Below are 23,495 nucleotides of genomic sequence, written 5' to 3'. Positions count from 1 at the left end.
AATTTATGACATACATCTCTTCTCCAATCAGTATCTGTGGTATTTAATAATTCTAAACTCCCTGCCTTTAATTAAGGGCTTTATCTCTTTAATGATTTATTTCATATTCCTGAAGTTATTTTAACTAGCACAGTGAAAAACACTAAACATAGATCTAATCCTCTAATTTCATATTTCTATTCTTAACCCAATCTAATACATTGGCCAAGAAAATGTTTTAGTAGTTTAAGAAATCACAAAGAAAGAGAATTTCTATCAGTCACTTAAGCGCAAAACAGTAGCAAGAGACTGGGTTTTCAAGTCGGGAAGACAGTTTGATTCCTTGAACCATGACTTGTTCACCACATGACTTTGGGCAAATTATCGAAGCTTTTTGAGCTTTAATTACTACATCTGTAAAGTAGGGATATAACTATCTACTTTGCAGAGGTCCCACAAAGTTAAATGAGAAAATACGAAGGTGTTCAATAAACTGATGTCCTTCCTTTTCTGTTCTGTTCTTCTCCTTTCTCTGGACAGGAGTCACGTATTCTGTCACCAATGTGTTTTCTATAACATGTTAAAAAAAAAAACTGCTAAGATTCTCTAAGTGTTTAGTATTTCAACCAGTTTTACGCTGTTCAGGATTAGCCATTCGGTTTATGCATAATCCAACACGCTCTGTTTTTCCTCTCTAGCCTTTCTGGTATTTGCCTTCAGATAAAACAACATTCTTAAGTTCAACAAGAAAGAATATATGGTGGAAATAAAGGGTCCTAAAGAAAGAAGTGTGGAGAAACAGATCCGAGGTCCAGGAAAAGAGCAGTGGTGATGAAGTAGTGTATTTGCCAAATTAATTCTGCGCATTAAGGTCTCCACAACCCCCATGACATCTGTCTCTTTCCTATATTCCTGTCAATGGAGAAACACTGGCAGTCCATGTGTAAAAGGTGGAAAAATAAATTATCAATGTATGCATTTTAAATACATGAGTATTTGTCTTTAGCAGTTATATAAATATAAAAGATGTGTGTATAGAGAAGGTAGACAAAAGGAAACAAAGCATTTGTTAAAGGAGATTTTTAGCTAATTTACAAATTTCATTTAATTATATATTCTTTCCTTCATTACATGATAAATCAAACACTGGCTGAAAGAGTAAATAGCAAAATATCGAGAAACTTATTGTACTAGAAATTTATATACTAAAAATGAAACATTTACAAAAATAATACAGGGTTTTGCAGTGCTCCATACAAGTTAGGTCCACTCTTCCCCTAGGAAAAGCAGCACTCTAAGCTCAACATGCTTTCATGCTGGAGATCTTTCAGCACCTCTTTTCCAACTTTGAGGGATTATTTACAAATGCCACTGTTTGGCAAAGAGCAGGCAGATGACATCTTTCTTATTCTATAGTAAATGTGAAATTTGATTGACTGATCCTGTATTTGTGCCTATACCATACGACAGACTTTCCCACCTGGGAGCTGACTCCCATGCTCCCCTAATAACTATACAGATTCCACTCAAAAGGATCCTACATTCTAGCAAGTGAACGGATTCCTGTGGTACCAGACTTACCCATTGTGAGTTACAAGGCACTGCCTCAGTCCCAGCTTTCGGAAAATATCCACCACAATCTCCATTGGGGTGTGGTCTGTCACTGTAAAAGGGCTCATGTCAAGAATGCTTCGAAGCTTCAATGGCCGAGGACTTTCTGCTGGAAGAGATGGGGTGTGCTGTGCAAAACACACCCGAGAACTGCCAACAATACCTTCTTGTTTTTTCCTGGCACTTTCTGAAAAGAGAGAGGAGACCAACACCTTAAAATTGATAGATTTTTAAGTAGGCAACCTGTTTATTCAGCAATAAAAAGAAACTAATGTATCCTATGACTTCTGATCCCTTCATTTTTTCCTATCTTCTCCTTAACCAAGAAAGGAGTCAACTGAAAAGCCACTTAGCAATTTTTTATATCTGATTGAATTAGAAGTCAACAATAATATATCATCTTCATGGAAGAAAGTATTTTTTGGTAAAGTTATATCATTGTACACTTTTCTTTACTGAAGCTGTTTTCTAACTTGGGGGCTAAGGAAATGGGTTTGGAATATGGGATTTTAAAACCTGCACAAATTCTGAGCGCAGTTTATTAAAGGAATCCATCATCAAATGAAGCCTGCCTCTGCTGAATGTTACTTATTCTGCACTGGAGGTGGCACTAAAGAGAGTTTCATCCTTGCTTTGATTATGCTGCATCCTCCATCCCTATGAATTAGCTAGTTCTTTTTCTTTTCTCATGTTAAAGTATAATTTTCTAGAAGAGTCATGAACATTACAGATGAGATGAAGCTACAATTATGCACATAATGCACACAGACTGATTTTGGGGGGTTGTTTTCTTTGTAAAGGCTTTGTTAACTTCTCTCCAGTGTGCTCTGCTTCAAGTTCTTCTGTCCTGCTGCCTACTTCCACTCTACCGTTGAAAGAAAGAAAAAAAAATCTGAATGAAACTGGTGATTAAAAAAAAAAGAAAGTCCTAGACAAGAAGTGGCAAAGACAGAGAAAAGTTCAGAGATCACACCAGACGGAGAAGGAAACTCAATGAAGAGAATCTAAAAATAAAATAGTCATTCGGCTTTACGTTTCTACTTTGAGTTAGTATTAAAACTGAGTATATACAGATATGATATTTGTTATAGTGCAAATATTTTGGCCGGCCATGGTGGCTCAGGCTTATAATCCTAACACTTTGGGAGGCCGAGGCAGGAGGATCACATGTGCCCTGAAGTTCACGACAAGCCTAGGCAACATAGAGAGACCTTGTTCCTACCAAAAAAAAAAAAAAAAATATTAGCTAAGCATGATGGTGGTCCCAGCAAATTGGGAGGCTGAGGTGGAAAGATCACTTGAGCCCAGAAGTTCAGGGCTGCAGTGAGCCATGATCATGCCACTGCACTCCAGCCTGGGTGACAAAGCGAGACTCTGTCTCAAAAAGAAAAATTGTATTTTGAACACAAATTTTACTATAAAAAATTTAAGCCATAATAAGCATCAGTCCTAAATTGAGAAGCAGATATTACTGCAAACAATGCACTGCTTTTTACTCCTTTTGAACACTACAGCCTTCTTAACCATGTTCTAACACATTTGAGTAGGAAGGCACTAAGTAAAGCCCCAGCAACTAGTACTTACTCGACCACCTTAAAAGCATGATCAGGCCGGGTGCAGGAGCTCACGTCTGTAATCCCAGCACTTTGGGAGGCCAAGGTGGGCGCATCAACGGAGGTCAGGAGATCAAGACCAGCCTGGCCAACGTGGTGAAACCCTGTCTCTACTAAAAATACAAAATTAGCTGGCATGGTGGTGCATGCCTGTAATCCCAGCTGAGGTAGGAGAATCGCTTGAACCCGGGAGGTGGAGGTTGCAGCGAGCCGACGCCGCGCCATTGCACTCCAGCCCGGGCAACAAGAGTGAAACTCTGTCTCAAAAAAAAAAAAAGGGATCATGGCATAGAAAAGAAGTCCATTAGCAACTGACATAAATGATTTTTGAAAAATACCCATTAAGTTGCTTTAAGCTCATAACAATCTAACAACTGAATGGTGTCTGACAACTGAATAGTGGAGTGTAAAACTACTAGAAGTATCATTAATGGATTCACAAAATAAGACGTAAAGTATGACATCAATAGTATAAAATGTGGATGGGGGAGTAAAACTCTATAATTTTTGTATGCAACTTTAGTTGTCACAAGAAATATATAGTCAAATTCAGAATGCTCTAAAACTACAATGGGGTTTGTAAATCATTTCTAACTCTAGTATAAAAGTTGAAAGACAAAAGAATTAAAAGAACTACAGCAGGCCAGGTACAGTGGCACGTGTCTGTAATCCCAGCTGCTCCAGAGGTTGAGGAGAGGGGACTGCTGAAGCCCAGGAGTTCGAGTCTACCCTAGGCAACACGGAAGACCTCATCTCTAAAAAAATAATAACTATAGCTAAAATAATTCATTAATAGATATACAACATAAAAAGATATGAAGTGTGATATTAAATAGAGTAACATTCTGAATTAAAACTAACCTCAATTATCAATCTTAAACACCGACAAAGTAACAAACATTATATCGTCAATGAAATTATACTGATTTAAACATTTAATAACAAAATACGTAATTTTAGAAATTTTTAAAAAATTATTTAATGGAAAGTTTCTCCTACATACAAAGTACCAGAAGTGAACATTCAATCTCTTTGACTTAAATTTGTCATTTAAAAAATAACACTTTTCGCCAGGTGTGGTGGCTCACACTTGTAATCCCAGTACTTCAGGAGGCTGAGGCAGGTAGATCGTTTGAGTCCAGGAGCTTGAGACCATCCTGGGCAACATGGCAAAACCTTGTCTATACAAGAAATACAAAATTTAGCCAGTCATGGTGGTGCGTGCCTGTAGTCCTCGCTAATCAGGAGAGTGAAGTGGGAGGATCACCTGATGCCGGGGAAGTCGAGGCTGAAGTGAGCCAAGATCGTGCCACTGCATTCTGGCCTGAGAAACAGGGTGAGATGCTGTCTCAAAAACATAAATTACTTTTAATCTTTCATTTCATTTGGAAATTGTTAAGGAGAGGGATTTTAGATACTCTCCCCACACAAAAATAATCTGAGTTAATTAGCCTGATTTAATCATTCCATAATATACACATGACATAAACATACAATTTTTATCAATTAAAAATAAATAAAATGTAAAAAACAAGTATTACTTTTACATAAATACAGTTTTTTCGTGTGTTTGTTTTTAGAGACAGGGTCTCACTCTGGACTCTAGAGTCCCAGGGATCCTCCTGCATCAGCGTTCCCGGTAGCTAGGACTACAGGTGGCATCACCACACTCAGCCAATTTTTTTTTTTTGGTAGAGACCGAGGTCTTGCTATGTTACCCCAGCTGGGCTTGATCTCCTAGTGCCAAACAAACCTCCCACCCTGGCCTCCCATTTAAAAATATTTTTGATGCTATTCATTCAAGGGCCTTTGAAATAAAGAACATTACAATTTTCATTTTCTTCATTTTTAAAAGAATATTTTTGGTGCTGTTCATTCAAGGGCCTCTGAAACAAAGAACAACATTAGTTTTTATTTTCTGATATAATTCAGGCTTTTTTTTTTTTTTTTTTTTGAGACAGGGTCTTGCTCTGTCACCCAGGCTGGAGTGCAGTGGTGCGATCTTGGCTCACTGCAACCTCCGCCTGCCAGGTTCAAGTGATTCTCCTGCCTCAGCCTCCCAAGTAGCTGGAATTACAGGCATGCACCACCACACTCATGTATTTTTTTGGATTTTAGTAGTAGAGGTAGGATTTCACCACGTTGGTCAGGCTGGTCTCAAACTCCTGGCCTCAAGTGATCCACCTGCTTCAGCTTCCCAAAGTGCTGGGATCACAAGCATAAGCCAACACACATGGCCTCAGACATTTGTTTTAAAAGTATCAGCACTTCCTGTTGTAATGGCCCTAAGTAATCTGAGACATCTCATTTGGATCTAATATTTTACAACATTCTGCTTTAGTATGAAACAGGGGAATCGATCTAGTTTAGCATATTTCAACCATCTTATTTTATGAGACAGCATGGAAATTTTTTGTCCTTCAATAAAATATTTATCATTATATAAATTATATGTATTATATAACTATATATAATACATACATTTTTAATTTATATAGAGACCTGTACACTAGGTTTTCTATATATAACCTATATATAATGTGATTATGTTAATATTTATATAATTATATGATTTATATATAATTATATAAAATATTTACATACATAATTTTCACATATAGATATGTACTTTTAATATATAGAGAATAAATATATCTCTCCCATATAAAAATTACATATATAAACATATGTAATTTTAAATTTATATATATATATAAAACGTAGTATACAGGCCTGTTTTTCCCAGTTAAAAATTAAACTGGGAAAAATTACAGTTAAAAATTAAAACTTTACAAAAACATACATGGGTAAAACATTTAAGGTGTGCTTAAAAAGTCATGTGACTAACATTTCTGATGACATGGCTTGACACCTCACCTACAGAAAGTACCCTCATTCCCTTAAACCAACATTATCTCCTATCTCAATATTCTCTCTCTCAAGACAGTGATGAAACTTTAAAAAACACATCCACACAATCAGTGGGATAATGAATAGTTCTTAATTTCCACACTTTAAAAACCTGCCTGGCCTTTTCCCCCTAAATTTCTATGTAAATACTGAAATTCTGACCTCCTTTTTCTTTTCTTTGGCTGGCTACTAGTAAAAACTAGAGAATGGGAATCTTAAACAATGATATTATTTTCTGACTAGATCTAGCCATGGTAATGGCTAAAAAACTAAAATGCCTGAATGGAGCCAAGCATGACAAAATACTTTGTCATCAGCGCTGGCAACTACTATTGTATTAGCTAAATAAAATTTAGAATGATGGGATTGCTAGGCCTTGAAAAATCCTTCCAAAGCTGTAGCCTGTTCCCAAACCAAACAAGCTGTTCTCTGTAGGACCTTTTTTCTTTTTCTTTCTTTTCTCTCTCTCTGCCTAATGGTTCTTACAAATTAAAGACTTTCCAGTTTGATTTGAGAAACACTCCCCCATATACACTGTCTGGTTGTGTGCCATTCAAATGGCACAAAAATTATTTCTAAATCCTTTTGCAATGGCCACAGGGGTAAGCTGGAAGGGAGATGATATGCTCACAGGAATGACCTTTCAGACAGACCAAAGGCTTGACACTTCCATTCAGGGTCAGTACTAAAAACTGGGGAGTAACAAAGCAATGGCTTGATGTACCTATCCTCAGTCACTTTTTAGCGGTTGGAGGAAGAGATATAAGATTGCACCAAAAAAAAATTAAGTCTTAATGGCCTCCTCATCAATACTGCAAGACTATAAGGTAAAGAGAAAAACAAATTTTAGAGAAATACAACTCTAGAAAATTTATCTCCAAGAAATATACCATGGCTAATACCTTTAACTAGTACTTTCAGGAAATTCTGCATAAAACACAACAGGACTGATACATTATACTTTTTCAACCTGGCATTTGATCAGAAATAAAAATCTCAGTGATAGTCACTTTAAATCATTTATTATAAATTAATATTATAATCCTAACTCCGAAGACTGATAAAGCAAAACAGTGTTAAAAAAAGAGACTGATGAAGATGAGATTTTCAATAACTTGTATTCCAATAAGCCAACTTTATTAAATACAAGAATGTATTTGACTGAATGCATTTAGCTAAGGTCTTACATTACATGCTATTTTGAATAACCAAGATCAACTATCAAGGCTTATGGGAGTGGGAAAAGAATCTGATTCCAATTTCTGGTACAATGCCAGATCAAAAGATAAAACTGTATTTAGCAGAAAACCATCCACTGAAGCATACCTTCCTTTCCTAAAGAACAGAAGATTTTAAGGGACATAAAATAACGTCCCTTGCCCCCACAAATCCAACCCATTAAATGTTATTGCTTATTGCTTTCCTTTCTTCCAGAAATCCATCTCATATATACATATATACATTTTTGAAAGGGTACCTATTGCAATTGTCAGGTCTCTTCTGAGGGCAAATCCCACTAATCTCTGAGATTCTTTTGACATTATGACAGGAAATCCATTGTAGCTGGTTTCATTAATCATGTTTTCTATATCATCCACTGTCATATTGTCCTGTGTCAGGACAGCTAAGGGAGGATCGTTCCTTCGAGGTCTCATGACGTCAGCAGCCAGGGTGGTGTGAGTGAATTCTTCTTTTGCATCCAAGAAAGGGTATCCATTTAATCGGATGTGCGCTTCATAAATGCCTTCCCTGCCAAAGGCATCTCCAACCCATTTACTGGTCATGACTGCAGCCATAAGGGGAACAATATATTCCAAGCCTCCAGTGAGCTCAAAAACAATAACCACCAGGGAGACAGTCATTCTTGTCACACCACCTGAAAAAAGCAAGCACCCACTGGTCAGGAAGTACAGGATCCTCACCTTTACATTTTATTAGAACTTTTGCAGTAGGCAGTTAAAACCAAATGGCAAATATAGCTCAGGGAAAAGCATATCGTCTAAAACTGCTACTCCTCTTTTAGGACAATAATCACTACTTTTAATAAAATCTAGAGAAACACCAATTTTCTTTGTTTATAACAGAGAAGACTATTAAAATAACATTTTAAAAACCTGTTTATTTCACATTTTAAAAAATCAAAGTTTATCAACTAAAACAATTTTGCCATTTTCGTTTACTGCCGTAGCAAAGACATAATTTAAGCCTTATACAAGCTTATTATTCTAATTATTAAGGAATTTGGTAAAGGACATCATGGTTTTCTTTGCTACAATCTACAAATTAAACTCATATATGGGTAGAATGTTAATATAATAAATTTCTCCTCTAAATTTTTTTCAAAAAGAGTAAAATACTTTGATGCCTTTGATTTACATTAACGATGCAAGTAATATCCACCCACAGAAAACTATTTGGGCCAGGCACAGTGGCTCATGCCTGTAATCTCAGCACTTTGGGAGGCCGAGGCAGGAAGATCACTTAAGTCCAGGAGTTTGAGATCAGCCTGGGCAATACAGTGAGACCCTGTCTCTACAAAAATAAAAACTAAAAAAAGTAGCCAGGCATGCTGGTGTATGGTCTGTGGTCCCAGCTACTTGGACGCTGAGGTGGGAGGCTCGTTTGGGCCAGGGGCTTGAGGCCGCAGTGAGCTGTGTTCACACTACCTATGGGAGTCTCACTGTTACCAACTCAGTCCAAGCCCTCATGACTATTCCTTTTTTACTTTGTATTTTTTAAGATTTGGGGTCTCACTCAGTTGCCCAGGCTGGTCTCAAACTCCTGGGGTCCCATGATCCTCCCACCTCAGCCGCTCCAGTAGCTGGCATTAAACACATGTGCCATCATGCCTGCTATTCCTTAATTATAATACCATTTTCTCTGACCTCCTTGACTCTAGGCCCCATTACCACTGTATAAGCCATGTTCCCTGGCTAATCTTTCCTAAGTACTACTTTTATTGTATTGCTCTTTTGCTCAAAAACCTACCAGGGCTTGTCAGTTCATACTGTATTAAGCTCAAGCTCTTCCCTTTGTTTTTTACCTAAAAATAGAAAGGAGACAGATCCTACCATATATTACATACCTACCCTATGCCAGGCATGTCCTAATCAGTTTACAAAGACTTGTTTTTCAAACTAGGCACTTATTTCACCAGGCACTATTATAACAGCTTTACATGCATTTTATCTCATGTAATCCTCAAAACAATCCTAGCAGATCACCAGCTGTTATTCCTTTTTATATACAGAAAATTAAAACTTCAAGAAGGAACTTTCTCAAAGTCATCAAACTAAAAATGACAAAGCTAGGACTGCCACAAATCTGACCAACTTCAAATATAAAATCATCCTGACATTAATCAGGTTTCTTGTCTTTTCATAATCCGTTCCTTCTCACCAATCCAACTTCATTTCCCAAAAGTACCCAAAATGTACTCTCTACTTAGAGTCAATTTCTTCAAAGCCTTATGAATACAAAATTTATTCCCATCCTAGTTCGTCTTCACATTATAATCTTCAACAAACTCACCTTTTCCTTAAATTCTGCTAATCTTTCAAATAAAGCTCATGCCTATTCTTTCTGAAGTACTTCAGCTCTTTCTTCCCCTATATTCCTACCATACTTAGACTCTTTTAAACTTGTATATATTTGTTAATATTCCTCACTATTGTATTCTCAGTGTTCATCTTGTCTCCTCAACTTGATTAGAGTTGAGATTGGGTCCATGTTCTTTTTGTATTACTCACTGTATCTAGCATAATGCTAAAAAAAAGTGGCCACTTAATAAATACTTGCTAATTCGGTGAAAATGATTCTGTCCTTCCCTTTTAATTGATAATACATTTTAAAAGATCAATAATCACATAATTTTTATTCATTAAACAAAACTGGTCAAAATGGCAACTATTATTTAATATTATAACCAAAGTTTAGCTGACATTTTAAATATGAAAAGCAATAACTATTTTTTCCTGCCCCAACAGACATTGAATAGACTCAAGTATTTAATGTAGGTATTTTGCTTTTCTTCTCATTAAAATGAACAGTTACCTCTTCTCATTTTGTAATGTACAGCTTAGATGATGGAGCATGGGTAAATACATCTGTTACTAAGGCTAACACTAAATCATTTCAGAACCAAAGTCAAGCTACTCTGAAACTTTGTTGCAATGCTAATCTTAGGTATCAAGCTATAGTTGCTAAAGGTAAGCCAAGATCCTTAACAATGAAAAGAATCAAAGACCTCTTTGGTCAGGATTCAAATTAAGCTTATGTTGTACTTAGACGGCTTCTGCCATAAAGTATTAAGTTATATTACAATATGTTAATTCCAGTAAATTCTTGTATTAACAAATGTTGTAAGACAGAAAACCGGTACTGAATAATACCCTAATAGTACTACTGTTTCTTATCTGTTAAAACATTTCCTCCCTGCATCCTCCTTTACTCAACCAATCTGCCCACCAATTAAGCAAGAATGTGTCCCACTTTGTCTTGGCTCTCTCAAACTAGCAAACATCCACACACAGGCAGACACAGCCATATTACCTAAGCATGCAGCAGCACCAACCATGGCATAAAGGCCAGGTGTAATGCAATCGGCCCCAACCTCACACCACTCCTTAAAGATAAACCAGTCATGGTGATAGTAGGCAAGCTGCTCCACCGCAATCCCCACAATCCTTCCTGCGATCGCTCCAATGGCCATGCTGGGGATGAACAAGCCTGATGGAACCTATAACAAGAACAGAACTTTTAATGGGGCAGAGATCCTCTACTCACATGCTTGAAACTTATATTCCATGCATTTGTTTCTAACATTTTTGATTCTATTCACATTAATACAGCAAAATCCTAGTACAAATAAAACTATAGCAAAATCTTGTACCTTAACAATCCCATGAATTCAGTTACAAAATAAACCACATTCTTTAGGCCAAAGAGAAAACAACTCAAGGGTTATTTCCTTTAGCTCAAGGGTGCCCTAATGTCAGTCCCTAACAAAATTTTCATTAGTCCATGGTGAAATGAAAAAAAAAAAAAAAGGACAATATTCTGAATACAATACTGGGTGACAGGTGCAATAAAATCTCAGAATTCACCATTATAGAATTCATCCGTGTAACCAAAGACCACTTGTTAACCCCAAAGCTACTGAAATTTAAAAATATGTATTTTTAAATGGACAATATGAAGTATTTTTCATAAAACTCAACTGATTCAGTTTTAAGCACTGTCTTTTACTTCAAGATTATGTGATTATGTCCTCCTACATATTTACGAATGATGAAAATGGTAGGTGCTATTCATCTTCAGTGGTACAATGCTAAGTGAACAGACTTACCAGAGTTGCCCAATATTTTGACTGATATAGACATACCTTGTTTTATTATGCTTTGTGTTATTGTGCTTCACACATGTTGTGGTTTTTACAAATTGGAGGTTTCTGACACCCCTGCATTAAGCTAGTCCATCAGCATGTGCTCGCTTCTGTCTCTGTATCACATTTTGCTAATTCTCTCAATACTTTGAAATTTTTCACTATTATTATATGTTACAGTGCTCTGTGATTAATGATCTTTGATGTTATTGTCACAACTGTTTTACTGCACCATGAACCATGCCCATAGAAGAAAGTGAATTTAATGTGTTGTATGTGGTCTGACTGTTCCACTAACTGGCTGTTCCCCTGTCTCTCTTTCTCTCCTCAGGCTTCCCTATTCCCTGAGACCCAGTGATATTGAAATCAGTTCAACTAAGAACCCTACAATGGTCTCTAAGTATTCAACTGAAAGCAGAAGTCACGTCTCTCGGCTGAGCGTGGTGGCTCAAGCCTGTAATTCCAGCACTTTGGGAGGCTGAGGTGGGTGGATCACTTGAGGCCAGGAGTTCGAGACCAGCCTGGCCAACATGGGAAAACCCCATCTCTACTAAAAATACAAAAATTAGCCAGACCTCGTAGTGCACACCTGTAGTCCCAGCTACTCGTGAGACTGAGGCAGGAGAATCGCTTGAACTTAGCAGGCAGAGGCTGCAGTGAGCTTAAATGGCGCTACTGCATTCCAGCCTGAGCAACAGAGCAAGACTCTGTCTCAAAAAAAAGTCACGTCTCTCACTTTATATCAACAGCTAAAAATGGCCAGGTATTGTGGCTCACACCTGTAATCTCCATCCTTTGGGAGGCCAAGACAGAAGGATCACTTGAGGTCAGGAGTTAGAGACTAGCCTGGGCAACACAGTAAGACCCATCTCTACAAAAAAAAAACCAAAAAACAAAAAATAGGCTGGTGTGGCGGTGCATGCCTGTAGTCCCAGCCACTCACAAGGCTGAGTCGGCAGGATCACTTGAGCCCAGGAGTTCAAGGCTACAGTGAGCAATGAGCACTCCAGCCTGGGTGACAAAATGAGATCCTGTCTCAAAGAAATAAATAAGTGGCCGGGCGAGGTGGCGGGCACCTGTAGTCCCAGCTACTCGGGAAGCTGAGGCAGGAGAATGGCGTAAACCCGGGAGGCGGAGTTTGCAGTGAGCTGAGATCCGGCCACTGCACTCCAGCCTGGGCGACAGAGAGAGACTCTGTCTCAAGGAAAAAAAAAAAAAAATAAGAAAGCTAAAAATAATTAAGCTTAGTGAAGAAGGCATGTTGAAAGCTGAGGGGGGGCCAAAATCTCAGCCTCTAGCCGCAGTCAGCCAAGTCATGAATTCAAAAGAAAAGTTCTTGAATTAAATTACAAGTGCTATTTCAGTGAACACATAATGATTTAAAAAAAGTAAAATAGCCTTATTATTGATATGAAGAAAGTCTTGAGTGGTCTAGACAGAAGATCAAACCAGCCACGATATTCCCTTAAATCAAAACCTAATCCAGAGCAAGGTCCTCACTTTCTTCAAGTCTATCAGGGGTTAAAGAGGCGAGGAAGCTACAGAAGAAAAACTGGGAGCTCGCAGAGGTTGGTTCATGAGGTTTAAGGAAAGAAGCTGTCTCTGCGACCTAGAATAAAAAGTGTGAGGTGGGGAGGCCGAGGCGGGCGGATCACGAGGTCAGGAGATCGAGACCATCCCGGCTAACGCGGTGAAACCCCGTCTCTACTAAAAATACAAAAAATTAGCTGGGCGTGGTGGCGGGCGCCAGTAGTCCCAGCTACTCAGGAGGCTGAGGCAGGAGAATGGCATGGACCTGGGAGGCGGAGCTTGCAGTGAGCTGAGATCGTGTCACTGCACTCCAGCCTGGGCGACAGAGCGAGACTCCGTCTCAAAAAAAAAAAAGTGTAAGGTGAAGCAGCAAGTGCTGATGTAGAAGCTGTAGCAGGTGATATAGAAGATCTAGCTGAGGTTGTTGATGAAGGTGGCCACATTAAACAACAGATTTTCAACATAGATGAAACAGCCTTTATGGAAGAAGATGTTATCTAGGACTTCCACAGCTAGAGAGGAAAAGCCAGTGCTTGGTTTCAAAGCTTCAACAGACAGCCTGACTCTCTTGTTAGGGGCTAATGCAGTTGGTGGCTTTACGTTGAAGCCAGTGCTAGTTTGCCATTCTGAAAATTCTAGTGCCCTTAAAAATTATGCTAATCTACTCTCTCTGTGCTCTATAGATGGAACAACAAAGCCTGGATAACAGTGTATCTGTTTACAGCATGGTTTACTGACTATTTTAAGCCCACTGTTGAGACCTACTGCTCAGACAAAAAGATTTCTTTTAAAATATTACTCATCACCAATAATGCACCTGGTATCCCAAGAGCTCTGATGGAGATGTACAAGGAGATTCATGTTGTTTTAAGGACTAATTTTGACTTTTAAGTTTTACTGAAGAAATGCATTTCCTATGGCTACAGCTACCATAGATAGTGCTTTTGTTACAGCAGGTAGCTAGTCAGGCATGAGCTAGGCAGGAGAGGGATCCCCCCAACCTCACCAGGAATGTCAGGCAACCATCAGCGGATGATAGTCAGATAGCTCTCATGCTGTCTCTCTAAAATAATAATTGGTTGCAGCCAGTGTCAGGGAAAGGCAGTCTTCCAATAGATAGAAACACCTGAAACTAGCTATCAGCAGCTTTCTGATAAGATCCCAGGAGTTGGGTGAGTGGGCTCAGGCACGCACATTTATAGGCAAAATCGCGGAGTTTAACTGAAATACAACCTCCTAGGGACATTCGGCCACTAAGCGACAAACACCTCAGGTAAGCATGCATACAACTCCAGTAAATACACTTCGCACACTCCCCTCCCAAGTGCCAGTAGGCTACTGCGCATGTGGGCAGCTCACCCCGAAAGAACAATCAATGGAATAGGGATGAGAGATGTCGGAAGTATGCCAACATATAAAACCCTGAGTCCAAAGCCAAAGGGGCCCTTGTCTTCCAAGATGCCCGCTTGGCCCTCTTTCAAGTGTATTTTAACTTCTTTTCATTCCCACGCTAAAGCTTTTTCATAAACGTTCATTCCTGCTCTAAAACTTGCCTCAGTCTGTTTTTCTGCCTTATGTCCCTCAGTAGAATTCTTTCCTCTGAGAAGGCAAGAGTTGAGGTTGCTGAAGATCTGTATGGATTCGCCCCTGATAACTTGGAAACCCACTACGGATAATTTCTTGGATGGATCTGGGCAAAGTAAATTGAAAACGTTCAAAAAAGTATTCACCATTCTAGATGCCATCCAGAACATTTATGTTTCATGGGAGGAGGTCAAAATATTAATATTAATGGGAGTTTGGAAGAAATTGATGATTCCAGCTCTCATGAATGACTTTGAGGGGTTCAAGACTTCAGTTGAGGAAGTAACCACAGAGTGGTGGAAACAGCAAGAGAACTAGAATGATAAGTGTGGACTAAAGATGTGACTGAAGTGCTAGAATCTCATTAAAAAAACTTAAATGTATAAGGAGTTACTTATTATGGATGAGCAAAGAAAGTGGTTTCTTGAGGTGGAACCCACTCCTGGTAAAGATGTTGTGAACACTCGGTTAAAAGGACAAAAGATTTTGAATTTTCCATAAACTTACTTGATAAAGCTTACAGTAGCAGGATTTGAGAGAATAACTCTAATTTTGAAAAGAAGTTCTACTGTAGGTAAAATGGTATCAAACAGCATCACATGCTACAGATAAATCTTTCATGAAAGGAAGTGTCAATCAATGTGGCAAATTTCACTGTTATCTTAAGAATTGCTACAGCCAGTCCTACCTCCAGCAAGCACCAATATCAAGGCAAGACTCTATAGAAGCAAAACAGATTACAACTCACTGAAGACTCAGATTACTACTAGTACTTCTTAGCAATCAAGTATTTTTAAATTAAAGTGCTACTTTTTTAAAAGACATAATGCTATTGTACACATAACGGACAACAACATAGTGTAAACAGAACTTTTATATGCACTAAGAAGCTAAGACTTTCATGTGCCTCGCTTTATTATGATATTCACTTTATTGTGGTGCTCTGAACTGAACCTGTATCTGTCAGGCAACTCTATTTATATGAATCAATTAAAAAGAGAACATTTATTGATTAAATTTAATGAGGATAATAAATAGGGATAAGAAGCACCATAAGTAAGATTATTTAAAGACTACTGAAAGAGGCTAGGTTCGGTGGCTCACGCCTATAATCCCAGCACTTTCGGAGGCCAAGGCCTCCCAAAGGATCACCTGAGGCCAGGAGTACCAGACCAGCCTGGCCAACATGACGAAACCACATCTCTACTAAAAATACAAAACTCAGCTGGGCGTGATGGCACACACCTGTAATCCCAGCTACTTGGGAGGCTGAGGCAGGAGAATCACTTGAACCTGGGAGGCGGAGGTTGCAGTGAGCCAAGACTGCAACACTGCCCTCTAGTCTGGGCGAAAAGGTGAGATCCTGTCTCAAAAAAAAAAAAAAAAAAATACGGAAAGAGTAATAAACTACTCTGAATATGAAATGAGCCAAACTCAAAATGATGGCATGTTTGAGTCTATTAGGATCATTAAAACGATACACAATAGAAAAAAATCAAAGTGTGTTTTACACTCTCTTGCCAGGTATGATCCTTCAGCCAGAGCTGAGTCAAAGGTGGGACTTAACAAAGGCCTGCCAACTGCCTCCAGCTTCCTGTAGTTCAATTGACTGTGAGAAAGTTGGGATTTACCCAACACTTACTTACGGTACAAAAAAAGAGCTTTAACAGCTCTTTTAACTTGATTCCCTAAGAAAAAAGGTAAAACTTTAAGGTTTTTCTATCATTATTGTTATTATTATTTTCTACTTATTATTTTTTGAGACAGTGTCTCACCCTGTCACCTGGGCTGGAGTGCAGTGGCATGAACTTGGCTCACTGCAACCTCCGCCTCCTGGGCTGAAGTGATTTTCCTGCTTCAGCCTCCCAAGTAGCTGGGATTACAGGCACCTGCCACCACGCCTGGCTAATTTTTGTATTTTTAGTAGAGACGGGGTTTCACTGTGTTAGCTGGGATAGTCTCGATCTCCTAACATCATGATCTGCCTGCCTCGGCCTCCCAAAGTGCTGGGATTACAGGTGCGAGCCACTGTGCCTGGCCAGGCTTTTCTATTTTTTAACTCTTGATACTCAGTGGACTACAGACTTAGGACAAGAGAAAAGAGACCTAAAAACTAATACCACTCTAATTTTGTAGAAACAAAGCTGTTATTCCACATTAATTTACATCTGTAAAAGCATATTATCACTAGCAAATACTATTACATGAAGTACAGGGGGCAGTAATTTAAAGAACAAGAATAAGCTGATATGTGCTTCCCCATATATATCACTGATAGTCATATAAGAAATTATATTTACTGATGGACCATTAATCAACAAATTTTGTTATTTTATAAATCCAAAAGAAGCAACGTCCCAGGGCATAAGGCCCAGCTGCCCTAAGTTCTTGATGGAAAAAGGCATGTATTGATAGATCTAGTAATTCAACTGAGTCTGCAGTGTCCTTTCAAGCTAACACCCAATACTGCTATGCAGCAGAATAACGGCTCCTCAAAGATGTCCACAACTTAATTTCCAGAACCTGTGATTACATTACGTTGCATGGCAAAGAGGAATTAAGGTTGCAGAAAGAAAGTTTCAAAGCAGCTGACTTTAAAAAAGGAGATTATTTTCTGATTTATCTGGGTGGGCCTAAAGTAATCACAAAGGTTTTTCAAATGTGGAAGGGAGATTTAGCAGAGTTTGTGTCAGAGTGATGAGACAAGAGAAAGACTTGACCAGCCATTGCTGGCTTTGAAGATGCAAACAGAGGGCCAGGAGTCAAGGAATGCTGACAGCTTCTAATAGCCAGAAAAGGCAAAAAACAGACTCTCTCCTACAGCCTCCAGAATGCCCTATGAACACCTTAATTTTAGCACAGTGAGATCCATTTCAGACTTTTGATCTGCAGAACTGTAAGATAATAAATTTGTATGGCTTTTAAGCCATTAAGTTGTGGTAATTTATTACAGCAGCAATAGGAAACTAATAAAAGTGGTTTTAAAACATGATCATGAATGCTCTGACACTTGTCCCAGTAAGTATATGTCCCTCCTCTGAATGTGGGTGGGCCTCTGTGACTGCCTCAATGAATAGAATAAAGCAAGTCATGCTGCAAGACTTCTTTGGCTACATTAAAAACAGCCCTCTTGGGAATCCTGAGCTACGATACAAGAAATCTAATTCCCTGAGGCCACCACCTTAGAAAAACCACAGAGAGGAAAAAGAAAGCTAGAGAAAGAGAGAGAGAGAGAGAGAGCAGGAGTGAGCATAAGAGAGAGAGTACGCATGATTGATCCCAGGAGCCCAGGTGTATGAATCTTTTCAGCCTAGTCATGAATGAAGACGTCTTTGAACTATACTCAATAATAATTTAATTGTACACTCAAAAATAATTAACAGTATAATTGGATTGTTTGTAACACAAGGGATAAATGCTTGAGGTGATGGACACTCCATTTACTCTGAGATTATTATGCACTGCATGCCCCTCTCAAAAGATTTCATGTACCCCAAAACTATATATAGCTACTGTGTACCCACAAAAAGTTTTTTAAAAAGGAAATGAAAGAAGCTTTGAGATGATGAGCCCTCGCCATGTCTAATAACAACTATATGAAACACCACAAGCAAAAAATGCCCAGTTGAGCCCTTCCCAAGTCGTTGACCCAATATTAAGAACAAAATAAGTAGTTACCTTAAGCTGCTAAGGTTTGGGGGCAATTTGTTAAATAGCAACAAATAACATGGTCAACAACATATGCTAAGGAATTATCTTTTTCATTACTTAAAATTAAACTCAAAAGATAAGTACTTTTTTCAGTCACTTATGAAACAACAACCTCTCTCATTTCACATACAAGTTTTGAACATGGCATGATTACCCAAATATCACCTTACATTAGCACTTACCTTGATGCCAAAAGTGAATACTGTCATTATGATTTTAAATATGAGTGCCAGGCATAACTGCCATATAGCTGAATATACTCCAATGCCTGCTGGACGATCAGGAATATCATCGACAATTTTACTGGCATTCATGTCATTTCTGTAGTCACAAAGAGAAGAGGATTCCAGGGGACCACAGTCTGTAAAAAGCTCTTTGATCAGTTCACTGGTGTTTAGCCTAGTGTATGGATTAGGGAAGGCTATCACAGCAGTAATGGCTGCAACAATAATGACTTCCAGAACGGGATACTTTCCAAATTTGGTGGACTTGCGTCGACGACACCAGGCAATATTTGCCCTAATGAAAAAGGCTCCCCAAAGCCCTCCAAATACCCCTAGGAGAATAAAAGGAAACAGTTCAAAAAGGTACCATGGTGTATGATACTCCACATAAAAAAGGACCAGACGGCTGTTACCAAATGGATTGATGGACCTCAAAACAAATGCAGCCACTAAAGCAGCAAAAAATGATCTCCATAAAGTTTTGAGAGGAAAATAATAGCTAACCTAAAAAAAAGAAAAGGAAAAGAAAAATTAATGCTATAATTTTATAAGATTTTCTGATATATTATAACTTGAATGGTAAATATCCTAGCTCTAAATTTTGCTGTAGTTATAACTTACATGTAATGGATTTTACGGTAATAAGAAAAATTGATGTTATTATTATTTTTGGAGATGGTGATCATCATTACAAATTCACAGTATCAACTGATCATGAATGTCCAATAAATATTTAGAATACCTAGCCCTGTTTTATTTTCAAAATGAGTTTCACATTCAATTCAATCACGGTAGTTAAAAATAAATGTACCATCACCAACTCCTGTTAGCTTATAATGCATTTAATTTGCCTCTTCTACATTAAAAAAAGAAAAAAGAATACAAACAACTAAAGAAAAAAGTAAATTTAAAAACATTCTTGAACTAAAAGAGCTAAATTCATAGAAGTCGAGAGTAGAATAGGGGTTACCGGGGCTGGGGGTTGGGGAAGTGAACAGGGAAAGGGGAGAGGTTAGTCAATGGGTATGAACTTACAGAGGACGAATAAGTTCTGGTGTTCTATTTAACAGTAAAGTGACTACAGTTAATAATATGTATTATATATTTCAAAATAGCTAAAAGAGAGGATTGTAAATGTTCTCACAACCACAAGGACATAATAAATATCTGAGGGATTTGCTAATCACTCTGATTTGAATATTCCACAATGTATACATGTATAGACACATTAAATTATACCCCATAAACATAAACAATTATTATTTGTCAAAAAAATACTTAAAAAAAATTCCTGGTTACATTTTTATGTGAAAAGAAAACAAAAAATAATCCACTGAAGTGACTAAAATTATTTCCTTAAACAGCAGTAACTGTATCAGAAATAATCACATGGGAAAAACTTTAAAACACAACGTAGGACTTGATTAAAATTTTTTAAACAAAAACTGCTTGGGAAGCTGAGGCAGGAGAATCATTTGAACCCGGGAGGCGGAGGTTGCAGTGAGCCAAGATCGTGCTATTGCACTCCAGCCTGGGCAACAAGAGCGAAACTCCATCTCAACAACAACAACAAAAAAACAAAACACACACACACACACACACACACACACACACACACTCACACACACACACACACACACAAACAGCCTGGCCAACATGGCGAAACCCCATCTCTGCTAAAAATACAGAAATTAGCCAATGGACATAGATTGTTTCACGTGTCCTCTATTAAGTCAAATTCACAACTTCTTACTTTTAAATACGTCAACAAAGTAAAGTTAGATTTTAAATAATTACTAATATTTATACATAAATAAATTAAAACAAACGTTTCCTCCAGGTATAGAGCATGAATAACATTTACTTTTTATGTAAGAATTAGTGGAAAACGACTTTAGAAAACTAAATTTGAAAACAAAGTCTTTACCTATTACATCACCTATAAAACTGAAATGTGTGAAATATGTGTGAAATATATTTGCAATGGTAATTATATATAGCTTTAATTGTTGTATTCTTTTCACCTACCTCCTCCAGGCTAAAAAGAACTCCTCCAATTGGTGCACCAAAAGCTACAGAAACCCCTGCAGCTGAGGCAGCTGATAGCACCTAGAAAGAGGATAGGGCTTATTTCATAATTTCGCAGAAATTCACACATACCAAATAAAAATTCTTCATGTTACTTGAATTTTCCAAATGGATTTTCTGAACTTAATTTTCATGTTTCCTTGCTCCCTAAGCAAAGGGCAAGTATTCATTTCTTCTATTAAGATTTGTTTCTTTCTCCTGTGCTTTAATTGAAAGGTCAGTCACGCATTTACTATTCAGTTAAAAATTTTTTTTGCCAGATATACTAACGTGAATAGGGTGTAAAGAAGAGGAAGCAATGAATATAGACAATTTTCAAGATGTATGCTTGTGTAGATAAGAGGGGAGGGCAGTAACTGGGATGTGCGGCTATTTTTAAATAGGATATCATTTCTTCAAATTTTAGAGCTAACTGCTCCACCATCAATACTCTATTCCAAATCCTAGCAAGATACCCAGGGAACTGAAGACCTTGTAAGATCCCCTATATTTTCATTACCCTATGCCCTGTGAAATACTGCTAAAATACTGTCAGTCTAGAGAGGCTCATTCTGAAAGCACATACAACAGCTCCTCAAGTTACAGCCTCACCAACTAACACCTCTACAAAAATTTAAAGGAAAAGAAAAATCCAAGGACACTCTTCCACGTCCTCTCTCCAGTTCCCCAGTCTATTAATTGGTAGTGGTCTGCTTCCCACCAGTATGAAGCCAACTACACCTATAATTTCACTAGGGTTTTATTTGTAATAATTTTTTGGAGTCTGTATTCCTTTATTTTTTTGGAGACAGAGTTTCTCTCGTCTCTCAGGCTGGAGTGCAATGGCACAGTCTAGACTCACTGCAACCTCCACCTCCCAGGTTCACCTGATTCTCCTGCCTCAGCCTCCCCAGTAGCGGGGATTACAGGCACCTGCCACCGCGCCCGGCTAATTTTTGTATTTTTAGTAGAGACGGGGTTTCACCATGTTGGCCAGGCTGGTCTCGAACTCCTGACCTTAAGTGATTCACCTGCCTCTACCTCCCAAAGTGCTGGGATTACAGGTGTGAGCCAACACGCCTAGACAAGAGTCTGTATTCCTTTCACTACTTTAATCCAGCAAATATCCAAAGCTACCTAAAGTATTTCTTCAAATGGTCAATTGTTACATTTCCAGAAGAGAAATTATAAATAATCAGAATTAAGCTGTAACCGGTTAAGATCATGAACTCCATAGTCAGGCTGCTGTGTTGAAATCATGGCTCTGCTACTTACTTGCTGTATGATTACAGGTAGATAATCTCTACGTGCCTCAGTTTTCTCTTCTCTAAAATGGAAATGTGATAATACTACTTAGCTCTTAAGGATTGAGTAAATATATAGAAAGTGCTCAGAACAGTGCCTGGCATCCAGTAAATACTTTATAAAAGTTTGGTGAATTAAAAATAAATAAATATTTGTTTTAATTAAATTGTTGGCATTAGAATGTAGACTCTGCTTATTTGGGGAGGAAAGGGAGCAAATTTAACCTCCTTTTCTTCCCCCCACTAAAAGGAATGCAAACATATTTATTTGACTGTCCTGATCCTGCATTTACAACCAAACTAACACCTATGTATCTAAAACTCATATACATGTTTTAATCCATTTCATAAGTATCTAAGAAGCATTTAATTTAAAAATATCAATGCTCTCTCCTCTTGTCTACACAAAACTATGGGACCTTAATGCTTTCAACTAACTGAATTCTTGCCATTTACATATACACTAAGGTAACAGAATAACATCTTAACATTAATCATTACAGTACGAACATTAACATTTAGGTAAACTTAATTTCTAAACATCTAATTATATTTTTTGAATTTAGAATAAAAGTCTTACCAAAAAATATAAAGGTACAGCAGAAAGTAACAGAACTGAATTGAGGAGGCAGGTGCTCTAGCTCCATCTTAGCCACTAACTTGCTACGCTACAGGATGGTTTTGAGTTTTGTTTTGAATACACACAAATACATACCCACACAGTCGCAAGGGCAGTAATGTAGTACATAAACCCACAGACTTTGGAGTCAAAGATAAACGAATTTTAACCCACGTTCCGCCACTAACTAGGTATGTGGTCTCGGGCAAGTTAGTTAGCTGTTTTCAGCACTAGTTTCCTAATCTCTAAATGAGGATAACAGGGTCATATTAATAAATTACTGTGAAATTAAGTTTTAAAATCCAAGTAAAGTATCTGCCACAGTACTAGATAGAAAGGAATCAATCAATAATGCTAGCTATTTTTGTTGTATAGTAAAGTACTGGAACCACAATTATTCAGAGATGAAACTATGACGATCTGAAGAATCCCACTTTTGGGATATCTATGGCCAATGCAAGGACAATATTTTAACGGGAACGTTAAAATGTACTAGAATTATTTCAACTGAAGATCAAACAGTTTGATAAAATATTCTACTTTTTTGTACATTAAAAAAAAACCCAAGAGGATGAAAAAAAACCCAACAAGATGAAACCCAACATTAAAAAAAAACCCAACAAGATGAAAAGGTTCTGCCAGTATTTGAGAGGTTTTTAAAAAAATCATATCTTAAAAATCCAAAGATCTCTGTACCATCTGGGGCTGTAGATTTAGATTTGGAAAATAGGAAGGGACTGGGCTCCCAAAGTCTAGAGCTAATATAAAGGACTCAGGAAAATACTCAGAGCGATCTAGAAACATCAGAGGAAATACATAATATATATAAGGTTTCAAGGTCTTGTAGAAGATCTCAGGCTGGCCTAAAGAAACGGTAAAGGAAATTGCCTTAAACAATCAAATGAAAAGGATTTCTTGCAATCTTTTTAATGTGAATTTCTGATTTAAACTTCAAGAGCT

General features: G+C 37.8%; 1 protein-coding gene across 5 annotated transcripts in view; it reads right to left on the bottom strand.

Annotated features, from left to right (window-relative positions):
- CLCN3 (chloride voltage-gated channel 3) overlaps positions 1–23,495 on the bottom strand; it is a 98,090-nt gene that overhangs the window by 5,212 nt on the left and 69,383 nt on the right. For all 5 annotated transcript variants that reach the window (XM_015139495.3, XM_015139499.3, XM_015139497.3 and 2 more), the window contains 5 exons: positions 20,574–20,654; positions 18,504–19,049; positions 10,665–10,851; positions 7,591–7,989; positions 1,561–1,777 (listed from right to left, as the gene is read on the bottom strand). In XM_015139495.3, coding sequence (XP_014994981.1) covers positions 1,561–1,777; positions 7,591–7,989; positions 10,665–10,851; positions 18,504–19,049; positions 20,574–20,654 — 1,430 coding nt within the window. The remainder of the gene's footprint in view (positions 1–1,560; positions 1,778–7,590; positions 7,990–10,664; positions 10,852–18,503; positions 19,050–20,573; positions 20,655–23,495) is intronic.

The sequence above is a fragment of the Macaca mulatta genome, chromosome 5 (assembly GCF_049350105.2).
Source record: "Macaca mulatta isolate MMU2019108-1 chromosome 5, T2T-MMU8v2.0, whole genome shotgun sequence".
Classification (NCBI taxonomy): domain Eukaryota; kingdom Metazoa; phylum Chordata; class Mammalia; order Primates; family Cercopithecidae; genus Macaca; species Macaca mulatta.
Note: the sequence above shows the minus strand (reverse complement) of the source record. Positions and strands in the feature narration are given on the sequence as shown.